Source organism: Neophocaena asiaeorientalis, unplaced genomic scaffold (assembly GCF_003031525.2).
Source record: "Neophocaena asiaeorientalis asiaeorientalis breed wild unplaced genomic scaffold, Neophocaena_asiaeorientalis_V1.1 scaffold150, whole genome shotgun sequence".
NCBI classification, from domain to species: Eukaryota; Metazoa; Chordata; class Mammalia; order Artiodactyla; family Phocoenidae; genus Neophocaena; species Neophocaena asiaeorientalis.
The window spans coordinates 16,363,295-16,377,506 of record NW_020176571.1 but is presented as its reverse complement, the minus strand read 5'-3'; the positions used below and the strand labels follow the sequence as shown (position 1 = coordinate 16,377,506).

Here is a 14,212-nt window from a genome sequence, read left to right as displayed (position 1 = left end):
AGGAACTGATGCCCTGACTAGTGTTAGAATGAGACCTGGAATTAGACCTGGGTCCTCAGTGTGTTATTAAATTTCTATTTGATTCTAAGCAAGTTATTAATCTCTTTCCCTAGTTACAAATTCTTAAAATAATAGTATATCATTTAAAATGTTTTTGGCTTCAAGGAACAGAAAGTCCAAATGAGACTGACTTAAAACATGAAGTCATATATTGTTTATTAAATAGATGCTTGTAAGTGGGTGGTCCCAACTAATTCAGCAGCTCAGTGAATCTTCAAGGATAATAGTGCTATTATTCATTCCTCCATTTAATGAATAGTTATTGAGTGCCTACTGTGCATTTATTCAGGAGTCCCCTCTGTGGATACAAAAATAAATTTGATCCATATTGAAAGAGAGGATTATGCCATAAACATATATGGGCTTTATGAACATGCAGCTAAATTCTATAAAACCGTTATATTTGCTAAATCTGCCTGCTTTGTCTTTAGATCCCTTTAAATTGTGCTAAACTTTACAGGCATGATAACTTTCCTTATGCTGTGGGCCACGAGCAAGACCAAACTACACCACCAACTTTTCTAAAAGCTTCTTTTCCGGTGTAGGTGACAGATCATGCCGATGGGAAACACGTCATTGTCCAATTCCATGAATGGCAGGCTGGGACTGGACTGATTCTTTCTCGAGCTCGGAAACTTCCGATTGCTACAGTCTTTACCACTCACGCCACACTGCTTGGGAGGTATCTCTGTGCAGCAAACATCGATTTCTACAACCACCTTGATAAGGTAATTAGTCCTTCCACCTTCCCCCCTCATCACCTTTCTTTCTGATCCTTGAAGCTGAAGGATGGGAAATATTGACCTTCGTCTTTCGTCTGTCATCCAGATGGCAGAAATGCCCTTTCAACCAATCAGTATTCATGACAAAGCCTCCCCTGAGTGACTGAGAGCTCATATAGTTTAACTTTGTTCAGAGTGCAGTAGAGTGTAGCAGGGAGAGGCCAGATGGCTGTCCACTTTGGAGCAATAGACCCAAGGTCCAAAGGCATCTGGTGGGAGTCAGACACTGAGGATGTGAGGTCGGGCTGCTGTCTACTCTGAAGCTTGGGAAATGCTGTGAGGACTCTGGATCCACACACAGATCTGAGTGGCAGGTGCATGGCAGGGAATCTAGCCATCAACTTGTTCTATGAGCCTTACTTCCTCCATCCTTCAAGTGAGCAAAGGTCAGATTTCTGCTGTGACTCTGCAGTGAGTTATAGGTGGAGCTTTGTGGGGGTCTAGTAAAACAGAGTTATCAAAGACAGGGATGTGGGGCTTCCTTTGTGGCGCCGTGGTTAAGAATCCACCTGCCAATGCAGGGGACACGTGTTCGCACCCTGGTCCGGGAAAACCCCACATGCCGCGGAGCAACTAAGCCCGTGCACCACAACTACTGAGCCTGAGCTCTAGAGCCCGCGAGCCACAACTAATGAGCCTGCGTGCTACAACTACTGAAGCCCGCTGGCCTAGAGCCCGTGCTCCGCAACAAGAGAAGCCACCGCAATGAGAAGCCCACACACCGCAACAAAGAGTAGCCCTCACTTGCCGCAACTAGAGAAAGCCCGCACGCAGCAACGAAGACCCAACACACCCAAAAATAAATTAATTTTAAAAAAATTTTAAAAAAGAAAATAAAAGAATAGATGAAACAAAATAAATTCGGAGAGTATTAAGATGAAATTAGTACAAGATAATGAAAAAAAGATGAATGAAAAGATCTACGAGTAAGAAATACATCTCTGAAGAAAAGAAAAAACAGGGATGTGGGTCCTTCATGACTAAACAGTTGGGTTTGCCTATCTTAGAAGACTGCCTTATTCTATGACCCAAAGTCATTCAGTTTTGACTTCTTCTATTTTCCATCAGTTCAATCAGATTAATAAAAGTATGTTTCTCACAACATCCTGTCAGTAATAGTGATCAAGCATTTGAGTAACATAAAGCCAGGAGTTTTGCAGATTTGGTATCTATGTTGCCAATTAAGTCAATTTAGTATTTTAGGGTTCTGTTCCACTATCAGGAACATTAGGAAGTTGGAAAGTCGATTTCTAAAGACTCCCCCAGTTTAAAAAAGTTCTAGAATTCTATGAAACAGAAAGCATGCTTGTGTGAGTGTGTGTATGTTTGTGTGTGTTTGTAACATATGAATGCTACTACTCAGATAATGAGGGCAGAAAATTATACTATCATCTCAGAGACATTTTGAGCACAGGATAGTTCTTTCAGACAAACTTTAACATTTGCAAAGCAATGAATGGTCCTAAGGAGAGCTTGCCTATAAAAAGGTCAGCTAAACCTGAAGGTCAAACTGTAAACATTAGATGTATATTTAAAATAAAGTCAACAAGGAATTCAAAAAGTCAGGAGATCAGGGAGATTTCCTAATGGTAGACTAATGAGGGCAAACCAGTGATCTGTGATAAACTCAACCACCATGTTTCCTGGAGAAGAGCGGACTTTGATTTTTGTGAAAGAGAAAATATTACAGAGGCATATCAAATATTTCACAGCAGAATACTTAAGAGCATTGGATAAACAATTAATAAAAACAACTAATAATATTCATCAGATTTTATTAATCGTTTTTAAGGAACAAAACCATTATAATATATAGTTATATATTATAACTGTATCTGTTCAGTAAAAGGTCAGTGTTTATATCACACTGTTTTCCAATATGATTATATATCTCCCTCGCTTAAACCCCTCACTTGTTGAAATACCGAAGCTTAGCCAGACCCCAGCCCATCTCTCTACTAAAAAGTCCTGCTCAGCAGAGTGGCTAGTAAATAAATAACAAGTAATTAAGAACTAGGTTTTAAGTTAAAAACTCATAATCAGGGCTTCCCTGGTGGCGCAGTGGTTGAGAGTCCGCCTGCCGATGCAGGGGACACGGGTTCGTGCCCCGGTCTGGGAAGATCCCACATGCCGCGGAGCAGCTGGGCCCGTGAGCCATGGCCGCTGAGCCTGCGCGTCCGGAGCCTGTGCTCTGCAACGGGAGAGGCCACAGTAGTGGGAGGCCCGCGTACCGAGAAAAAAAAAACAAAAAAAACCCTCATAATCATTATTCACAGGAAAGGCCCCCATATCAATTTCTACAGCAGACCTTCCAATGCTCACAGTAGGTTTAGAAATTCAGTGAAACAGCAAAACACCAAATTATATATATGAAAAGTTTTTAAAAGTTCAACATAAGAAATGAGTCATAAATTAGTCTTTGGTACAGGATCCACAGTCAGTTTCAGTGAGCTCTGACTCAGGCAAGTAGACATCGGGGGGAAATGAGAACAAGGATAAAAGCATTTACCTTTGATAAAAGCAGAAAGATTAGAACTATTTTACTCAAAGACATTAACTGAAAACCTTTTTGGTTAATAGCTGATTCATAAGGACCTTGATGTTTGTTTATGTTTTGGCTTAAATGTATTAGTTAAAATAAGATTGCAACTATTTTCAGCCAGCATATGAATTTTCTGAGACTCTCCATGAAGGTGTTTCAAAATTCATTCTTAGTGGTCCTGCCATTGGTCAATCATCTTCTCAATGATAATGACTAGATACCTAATGCTTTAAATAAAAAGGGGATGGGCATTCGTTTTCTTATGTTTAGGCCTCTCTTTTCTTGATAGCAATGGGATTTCCTAGATGGGAAAGTGAGGACAGGGCTGTTTGGGATTAGAAAATGGTGAAGAAAGCCATAGACAATTGTTTGGTGGATTTTAACTCTTTCCTCTGACCAAGTTTTGAGCTGGTCAAGTTCAATTATAGGGGATCGCAAGGCCTCTGCTATCCTCTCCCTGTATTTTTGCATACTTGGTTTCCTCATTTAGGAACCCTATCTTCTCACCTTTAAATAGTATTCAAATGTTAAGTGCTACCCCATGTGAAATCTTACTATTCTCTACAATAACGGCACTACTAAATAATAACAATAGCTGAAATTATCAAGCCCTTTCCATATGCCAGACACTTACATTTGATATGTGTTAACTCATGTAATTTCCCCCAAACTTAATGAAATAGGAAACGTTTCATTCCAGAGTTATTTTTCTCAAACATAGACTATGTCTTTACCATACCTCTAGCTGAGCCCTTTCAGTGCTTGCCATTGTATTCAGGACAAAGGCTGAATTTCTAGCCTTGTCTTCAGGGACTTCTGGGATCTGGTCCTATTACCAGGATGTCTCTCTATTACGTGTCCTACATTCTACACCCAATGCTATAGTCACGTCAGATGTCCTGCCATTTTCTGCACATACAGCTTGACTTTATATATTTGTTCTTTGGGGCAGCTAAATTTCTCAGTCCAAAATAACCTTTCCCCAAATTAAACTTTCATGCCTCAGTCCAAATGTCATTTTATTTATCTAATCAACTTAGAAATACAAAGATTAATAAGTCATGTTCCTTGCCCTTGAAAATCGTACATTCTAGAGGTGATATTGACAATATGAACAATTGCATAAATATGAGATACTTTTCTCTCTCCTCAGCCAGGATGAATCAGACCCTCTCTGATCCTGCACCTTACTCAGACACTTACTCATTTCTGCCCAATTTTTACCTGCTTTCTCATTTATAAGCTCTCTGAAAGCAACAAAAGTATGTAAATTACTAAACAAATGTAGGCTGAATGAGAGATTTGGTTGAATGAATGAGACCAGCCATACAGAGCTGATCTAAGCATGCCATATAGAGCCTTGATTCAGTCATTTTCAGAGAGATGGTTGCAAATATTACAGTCAAGAAAGAATGCTCTAGGGCTTCCCTGGTGGCGCAGTGGTTGAGAGTCCGCCTGCCGATGCAGGGGACACGGGTTCGTGCCCCGGCCCGGGAAGATCCCACATGCCGCGGAGCGCCTGGGCCCGTGAGCCATGGCCGCTGAGCCTGTGCATCCGGAGCCTGTGCTCTGCAACGGGAGAGGCCACAACAGTGAGAGGCCCGTGTACCGTAAAAAAAAGAAAGAATGCTCTAGGAACGTCCCTGTTGTAATCTCTAGAATCATCCAAGGAGTCTCTTTTAGTACATTCCTCTATATGGTGCAGTCGTTATTGGGATTGCCATGTTGATTGAGCTGGAATCTACTTGATATAAAAGCAGGCAGGAGCCCAGGTGTGGAGTCAAACTGATTTGGGATCAATTTAGGGCTCTGCTAAGATACTTAATAGGAATGTGACCTTGGGCCAGTTTTTTAACCCCTAAAAGTTTCAATTTCCCCCTACGTAAGATGAAGACAAAAAATGTGTCTCTGGTTTATGAGGATTAAATATGATATCGCTCTTAGAAGGGTCTGATACATAGACTTGAGCTTCTAATAATCTTTATTACAAAAAGCACCCCACTAATACAATGCCAGAAACTTTATATACTTTTTTGTCTTAGACACTGCTAGTTTCATATGCAGCTATAGAGACATAACATTCAGTAACTAAGCAAAATGGCAAAAGCCCACAACGGTTGCTAACTGTGTTAAGTAATTGTTGGGGGTTTGGCTTGTTTTTTAAAGTTAAGATACCCAGAATAATGGATGATTACAGAATCTAACACACCATCTAATTAAAGTAACTGTACACTCCTTGAAATTTCACGGTGTTGGGAGTTATATAGCATGGAAAAGCACTGTCTTTTCTCTTTGTCAGGTTTCTTTCCTTTAATGAATAAGAAGGATAATACTTATCCTTACTTTCAGTATCAAGTTTAATGTCAGCTTTGTTTCATTTCTTATGGAAAAAATATGATAAAGACCTTGGGGAAAGGAATTAGCTCAACATTTATAAAATAAGTAAAATTAAAATGCCAAAAAAATCAAGAATTCTCTATGATTATAGCAAAGGGGAAATATTTACATAGGGGGTTAAATGACAGTTTAGAAGCACAGATGAACTAAACAGCACTTTTTGTAAGCATAAGTAGCTATGTGCTTTAGTAATGGGTTTAACAGAAATTTATCATTATTTCTTTTGTGGTCATAAAATTTCACACAGCTTTGAGGAAAAACAATATGAGAAATATGTGATTTTGTTTTGCTCGTGTAGAAGGATCGGTGTAAGCAAATGTGTATGTGCATGTGTTTTGTTTTGTGTTCACAGTTTAACATAGACAAAGAGGCTGGGGAAAGGCAGATTTATCACCGGTATTGCATGGAGCGTGCCTCAGTCCATTGTGCTCATGTATTCACCACTGTTTCTGAAATAACAGCGATAGAGGCAGAACACATGCTGAAGAGAAAGCCTGGTAATTATTATCCCTGAGTTTGTCACCGACCTATGAGAATTTTGTTTGAAACAAAAATGCATAAAATAATAATAAGAGGAAAAATTGCATTCACTATTACCACTCAAATCTTTACACATATTTTCAGTAGCTTTTTTGAACACTAAGCTATATCTGGAACATACTAGTGTACAATCTGTGCTTGTCTTATAGTCTATGCTTAAAATGACCTAGTTCTGAACTGGGTTGTCATAATGACTTCCTGTGCGTAAGCAAGCTGAGTTGATTTTTCTATTTTAAGAAAATGAAAGTCCAGAAAATATCAGAAATGTAAGTGATACTACCCTAGTCCTACATCCTAGAACATCGCCTTATTAGTCCTGTTCAGTAGAAACCTGTTGTTTTACTTCTCCCAAGATTTTCTTGTAAGTTTTTCTGGGAACTATCCCCAGACCCATCCAGAGGTTGCAATGCCAAGAGGCATGTTCCTAAAACATGACACTGTCACCTGACCACAGCTGATTGGTCCAGAGGTAGACATCTGACATAAGCTGGACCAATCAGAATGCTCTCATAAGAAGGAGTCTAAACAGATGAGTCTGTTTGAATGCACTCTTGTATAACAGAAATGTCACCTTGGAAGCTGTTAGCAGTGCCCATTTTCCCATTATGTTGCATGAGATGCAAAGAAAGTTAAACTACAGTGAAGTACAATAAGAAGCAGAAACAGTTTGAGAGAGAGAGAACTCTGTACTTTCCACAGTGATTTAGACCATGGTTTAAACTAATTCCTGAGGCCCAGCTAAGTCTTTGCTATGAGACACTCCAGCATCTTATTAATAAATCCCTCCTTATTATACTTAGTGTTAATAGGCTTCTGTCACTTGCAACCAAACAGTCCTAATTAGTACATCCTCCTTGCTTGATTGCTGTGGTCTTGTCTCTAGTTGTCTTTCTTTCAGATACCAGTTGAATATCAGAGAAAGCATTTCAAAGTTCTAGATAATTAAAAAAGAAGAATCCAAGTAATTTGAGTAGTGACAGCCTCAAGATCCTATGCTATTCTTTTTTCTTTCCCAGGCTTCTCTTGGATTCACTTGGGTTCTCACTCTCATGTCTCTTACAGGAGTTTGCTACATCAATATGCTCACTTGTTTCTTGGATTCCTTTTTTCCCCTATCTTCAGTATCCTTTTCTGTGCTTATGAAAATGCTTTATTTTTTTCTATTCTAAAATAAAAATTTCTCTTGAAGCCACTACTCTGTCAGATGTCTATACAATCCCATCCTCCCTCCTTTTGTTAAATATTTTAGAAAAATAATCCATAGTTCTTCCACTTACTCACGGCCCCTTCAACTCTAATTTCCAACCTCCAACACTTGGTCTAAAATTGCTTTTTCAAAGTCACCAAGTTCAGAATTCTGTAATTTTCTTTATGTTCCTTGACATTCTTTAGAAGTTAAAGGTGGCAGATACCTCTATCATCCCTTACTTTTCATGACATCACATATTCTAAGTTTTCTCAAATATGATTCTTTTCTAGTGTCTCTCATAGTTTGTCTTCTATCTTCCATCTTTTAAAAGCAGACATTCTCTGTGATCAGATTCTGGATCCTGCTTTCTCTATATACTATTTTCTTAACTTCCTGTTTTCTTAAGGAGATTGCTGTAGGATAGGGGTGAAAACTGTGGACTTGTTGCCAAACTGCCTGAGTTCAGTATCAAAAATGACTTTGTGTTGAATATATGTCACTAGCTGTGTGACACTGTGAAAGTTGCTTAAGCTCTCTTTGCCCTAATTGCATAATGGAGATGATAATACTATCTCTTATCTAGAATTGTTGCAGTGATTAAATAAGTTACTACACGGGAAGAACGCAGATCAGTGCCTGGTTCATTGTAAAGGTTCAGAAAATGACAACGATTATTATTTTGTATGGATCAGACTTTTCCCAAGCTCTCATCTCTGTTTCTGCTAACTTCACGTGGAGGTTCTAGTAGAACTATAAACCCCATAAGCTACTCCATTTCTGACTAGTAAAAGAATCACGTGGTGGCTCTGATAGAAATTGTGAGATCCCTGATGCTTTGTGGTTCAAGAAGGTCCACAGACTTTTAATGGATTATTAAGCACAAAATTTTTCCCAAGAGCATTCTGAGAAAAAGCATCATAAAGCACATCATGACTTAGTAGTTTTTCGTTTTCCTTGAAGTCTTCCCCAGTTAAAAGTATAACCACAGCTAAAGGGTGTGGGCGTAGCTCCAGAGCAAGAGGGAAATGTTGGCTGGATCAAAAGGTTATGTAGGGCAAGATATTTTTAATAATATTATCATATGCTAATTGGCAAAGCCTTATTTATTACTGTATTATTATACTTTGACCATAAATTCCACTCAAAATAACATCTGATGTTGAAAAGATGATTTTTTAAAAATATTGGAGAGAGGGCAACATTATAAATTTACTAATTACCAATATGCAATTGAATACATCTGCTTTGAAACTTGAAAATAATGTACATCAAAATGATTGCCCTCGGCTTCCCTGGTGGCTCAGTGGTTGAGAGTCCGCCTGCCGATGCAGGGGACACGGGTTGGTGCCCCGGTCCGGGAAGATCCCATGGGCCGCGGAGCTGCTAGGCCCGTGAGCCATGGCTGCTGAGCCTGCGCGTCCGGAGCCTGTGCTCCGCAGCGGGAGAGGCCACAACAGTGAAAGGCCCGCGTAAAAAAAAAAAAAAAAAAAAAGATTGCCCTCATGGATTATATATTGAAAAGTTTTTATTCTGTGTTGAAGCAAAAAACTCCCAAACGAATTATCTCCAGTTGAAGAACGCCAATACATCCGGCAGCTCATGCATTCCCACATTTACTGTAAAATCACTCATTGTCCTCCTTTCACCTAACGTTTGGTGGTTTGGGTTTGTGAAAAACTCGAAGGCACAGTTCTATTCAAAACCATCTGATTTTGTTCAGAGATGTAAATTTTACAAAGAGAATCAACGTCCCTGTAAGAATTTTTTGATTTTGTTGTAGAACTCTACCATCTGCCCGAACTTCACAATTTGGATATTTCTTAGAAAATGTAGGGTTTGTGATGTCATCTTAAAGAGGTGTCATATAAATGAACTAAATTTGACATTGTAATGTCAACCAAACAAAATACTCTAGCCAGTGAGTGATTTCATGCCATTTTGCCAGAAAGGTCATTGGGGTCCAAAGCTCCTGTAGACTTTTTTCAAACACACTAAGCACAGCTTTAAACCCCAACCCAGGCTGCAGAGAGGGTGTTTTGCAAGAATATTCATCTTGAACTGGTATGACTCTCAAAATCTATTATATGGAGTTTAGGGAATTTCTAGCAGTCCCCTTATGTGATGTGCGATGATGTGAATTATTCACAAGACAATGAATCCCAGGAGTGTCTACTGCATTCAGAACATTCAGTAAAATGGCTCAAAATCCTGTAGAATATTTTGACAGTGCGTCTGTATAATACCATATGGACAAGGCGGGTATGGAGTGTTCAGTTATGATATAATAAGCACTTTTTCAGGTGGCCCTTGGCCAAGGTTGTTATATTCCTTCTTCATGATTATAGTGAGTCATTGCATACGTGATATCACTGAAAGCTATATTCTGAATTGCTTCTCTCAAAGTCACTTCCACTTATCAAAGCAAAGAATGATCCAAAATCCCCTTGGTAAGGAGTCCCAGTAGCCCTCAAACCAGTAGAATAAACTTGCAACAAGAAACAGACTTCCCATGGTGATCTCTCAGAAATTAAAAAAGTACAAAGAAGCATCAGTGTCAGCTCTTTTGGATTTAATCATTGCTGCAATATACTTCCAGCTTAGAACTAAGACCTGAGCCCTTCCTAAGGAAAAAAATTGGAATAAAAGTATGAGCAAATACTCCTTAAACTAGTTACACATCTGTAGTGAGGTGTACATGCTGTGCCAGTACTAAAACCTGATGATAAAACAGGATACGGTACTGTGATGACAACATATGCACTCTAAATAAGACACCGAGGCAGCATTCAATTCCTTTTTGGTGGCAAGCTCTTAGGGGTTTTTTTGTTGTTGTTTTTGCTTGTTTTGTTTTGTTTTTGTGCTGTCAACAACTGGTAGCCAATAATACTATTTTATTTTTATTTTTCCATGATCAATATTATTTATTGAATGCTTGTTATGTGTCAGGCCCCATTCTAGTATTTTGTTCACATGAATAATCTCATTTCATCATCACATTAGCTTAATGAGATAAGAACTATTATTATCCCTCCTTGCTATGGATGAGGAACCCAAGGCACAGAGAGGTCAAGTGACTATTCCAAAACCAAACAGCTTGTAAGTGCTACCATCTGGATGCTGCCCAGCCAGACCTGCTATTTTTTAAAATTTAGTTTATTGAAGTATAGTTGATTTACAATGTTGTGCTAATTTCTGCTGTATATCCAAGTGATTCAGTTATATATATATATATATATACTTTCTTTTTCATATTCTTTTCCATTATGTTTTATCACAGAATATTGAATATAGTTCCCTGTGCCGTGCAGTAGGACCTTCTTGTTTCAATAGTACTATTTTAGATGCCCAAGGAATCATAACTCACCCTTGGTTCAGAATTCCTGAGCAATTAGACTTTCAAACTGATGGAGATTCTATGTCCCAAAATTCTAAGTATGGAGCAACATTTCAATAAAGTAATATAGAAACTATTCATTCATCCAACAATTAATTATTAAACACTGCTTCAAGCAGTAGGAAAGGGTAAGTGGATAAATGCACATATCTACCTTCATAGAGCTTACATTCTGAAGAGAGGAGACAGGCAATAGACCAGATTATCAAATAAATGCACGATATGTTTGGGTTAATAAATGCTGTGGAGAAAAGTAAATCAGGTAAGGGAATAGGGAGTGGAGGTGGAGGTGGTGGGCATGTTTTTTTTTGATTTTTTCTTTATGTAGCGTTTCAGAGAAGTCCTCTTTGATTAGGTAAAATTTAAGGGAACAACAGATAAGACTCAAGGCTTCATCTATACAGGAGATGCCTATATACCCAAGAGGGCAAAAAAGGAATGAAATAAGAAGTTACTTTCTTGGATTGTTACAACAATTCTGTGAGCTCTGTGCATAGCCAAGATAAGTTGCTTGCAATCTAATATTTTGCCTGCTCCAAAAACCAAGCAAGATATTTTATTTATTTTTATTCTTTCAATATTTTTAAAAAATGTATACAATTTTTAAAGGTTACTTTCCACTTACAGTTATTACAAAATATTAGCTATATTCCTCATATTGTATAACACATCCTTGAGCCTCTCTTACACTCAAGAGTTTGTACCTCCCAATCATCCACCCCTATATTGCCCTCTCACCTCCCCACTGGTAAACACTAATTTGTTCTCTACATCTGTGAGTCCAAGCAAGAGATTTTAGACTAGAGTAGTTCTGGTTTCCACAATACAGTTATTCTTCAGTTTCTACAATGTTTTTCATTTACAAAATCCTATTTTTACTCAGTTGCTTTACTACCTAGAGAAAAAAGAGAGGATCCAGGGAGCTGGATTAGCTATATGTAATTAAGAATATCAAACTTCTTTTCATTTTCCTTATTTCAAAGGCATCCATGTGGTAAGAGACTTTTTGTCCACCCAAATTCCGAATTTATTCTGTTTTGTTTTGTATTTTTTTTAAAAAAATAATAAATTCAGAATTTGGGTGAGAAGATATACTTAAAGTGATGAAGGGGAAGAACTTACAACCAAGATTACTCTACCCAGCAAGGATTTCATTCAGATTCGATGGAGAAATCAAAAGCTTTACAGACAAGCAAAAGCTAAGAGAATTCAGCACCACCAAACCAGCTCTACAACAAATGCTAAAGGAACTTCTCTAAGTGGGAAACACAAGAGAAGAAAAGGACCTACAAAAACAAACAAAAAACAATTAAGAAAATGGGAATAGGAACATACATATTGATAATTACCTTAATCATGAATGGATTAAATGCTCCAACCAAAAGACGTAGCCTGGCTGAATGGATACAAAAACAAGACCCATATAGATGCTGTCTACAAGAGACCAGTTCAGACCTAGGGACACATATAGACTGAAAGTGAGGGGATGGAAAAAGATATTCCATGCAAATGGAAATCAAAAGAAAACTGGAGTAGCAATTCTCATATCAGATAAAGTAGACTTTAAAATAAAGAATGTTACAAGAGACAAGGAAGGACACTACATAATGATCAAGGGATCAATCCAAGAAGAAGATATAACAATTATAAATATATATGCACCCAACATAGGAGCACCTCAATACATAAGGCAGCTGCTAACAGCTATAAAAGAAGAAATCGACAGTAACACAGTAATAGTGGGGGGCTTTAACACCTCACTTTTAAACATACCTAGAGACAAATGACAATGAAAACACAATCATCCAAAAGCTACAGGATGTAGCAAAAGCAGTTCTAAGAGGGAAGTTTATAAGTAATCTTCCAACAAACAAAAGCCCAAGACCAGATGGCTTCACAGGTGGATTCTATCAAACATTTAGAGAAGAGCTAACACCCACCCTTCACAAACTCCTGCAAAAAATTGCGGAGGAAGGACCACTCCCAAACCCATTCTATGAGGTCACCATCACCCTGATACCAAAACCAGACAAAGATACTACAAAAAAAGGAAATTACAGACCAACATCACTCATGAATATAGATGCAAACATCCTCAACAAAATACTACCAAACAGAATCCAACAAAACATTAAAAGATTACAAATGCTGGAGAGGGTGTGGAGAAAAGGGAACCCTCTTGCACTGTTGGTAGGAATATAGATTGATACAGCCACTATGGAGAATAGTATGGAGGTTCCTTAAGAAAACGAAAAATAGAATTACCATATGACCCAGCAATCCCACTACTGGGCATATACCCAGAGAAAATCATAATTCAAAAAGACACATGCACCCCAATGTTCATTGCAGCACTATTTACAATAGCCAGGTCATGGAAGCACCCTAAATGCCCATTGACTGACGAATGGATAAAGGAGATGTGGTATATATATATAATGGAATATTACTCAGCCATAAAAAGGAACGAAATTAGGTAATTTGTAGATACGTGGATGGATCCAAAGAGTGTCATGCAGAGTGAAGTAAGTGAGAAAGAGAAAAACAAATATCGTATATTAACGCATATATGTGGAACCTAGAAAAACGGTACAGATGAACCGGTTTGCAGGGCAGAAATAGAGGCACAGATGTAGAGAACAAATGCATGGACACCAAGGGGGGAAAGTGGCGGGTGGGCTGGTGGTGGTGGTGGGATGAATTGGGAGATTGGGATTGACATGTATCCACTGATGTAGATAAAATGGATGACTAGCAAGAACCTGATGTATAAAAAAATAAATAAAAGAAAAAAGTTAAATTATGTAAACTTACAATTAAATATTATACTAAAAGCAAAATTAGTACTCAAAAGACATCAATTCCTAGTTATTTTACTACATTTTACCGTGATCAATACTCTCATTTATGTCTATTGCATTAGTACGGTGGAAATAGTATGTAACGGTGTTACTTTGTATCTCTTTCTGATTCTGTATTCACATTAGTAGCTTGAAATCAGTCATGGTGGGAGTATTTACACCATGGAGATGGGCAAATACTACTGATAAAACATCTTTCTCTCTCTCTCTTTTTCCTGGAGTGCTGGATACCACTGCATGTAGGCCTCTATGTGGGAGGTTATTCTTCACTAGAAATACAGATGTTAAAAGACCTCATTGACCTAATTCTTTAGGCTAATAAACTGAGACAATTAATTTCAAGACACATCTTTTTTTTCTAACTTATTTTCTTGAAGTATTGTTGTTAGTTTCTGCTGTATGGCAAAGTTATTCATATATATATATTATATATGTGTGTATATATAT

General features: G+C 38.0%; 1 protein-coding gene across 1 annotated transcript in view; it reads left to right on the top strand.

Annotated features, from left to right (window-relative positions):
• The window catches only part of GYS2 (glycogen synthase 2), a 57,537-nt gene that overhangs the window by 17,758 nt on the left and 25,567 nt on the right, over positions 1–14,212 (top strand). The window contains exons 4-5 of the mRNA XM_024733243.1: positions 606–788; positions 6,134–6,278. Coding sequence (XP_024589011.1) covers positions 606–788; positions 6,134–6,278 — 328 coding nt within the window. The remainder of the gene's footprint in view (positions 1–605; positions 789–6,133; positions 6,279–14,212) is intronic.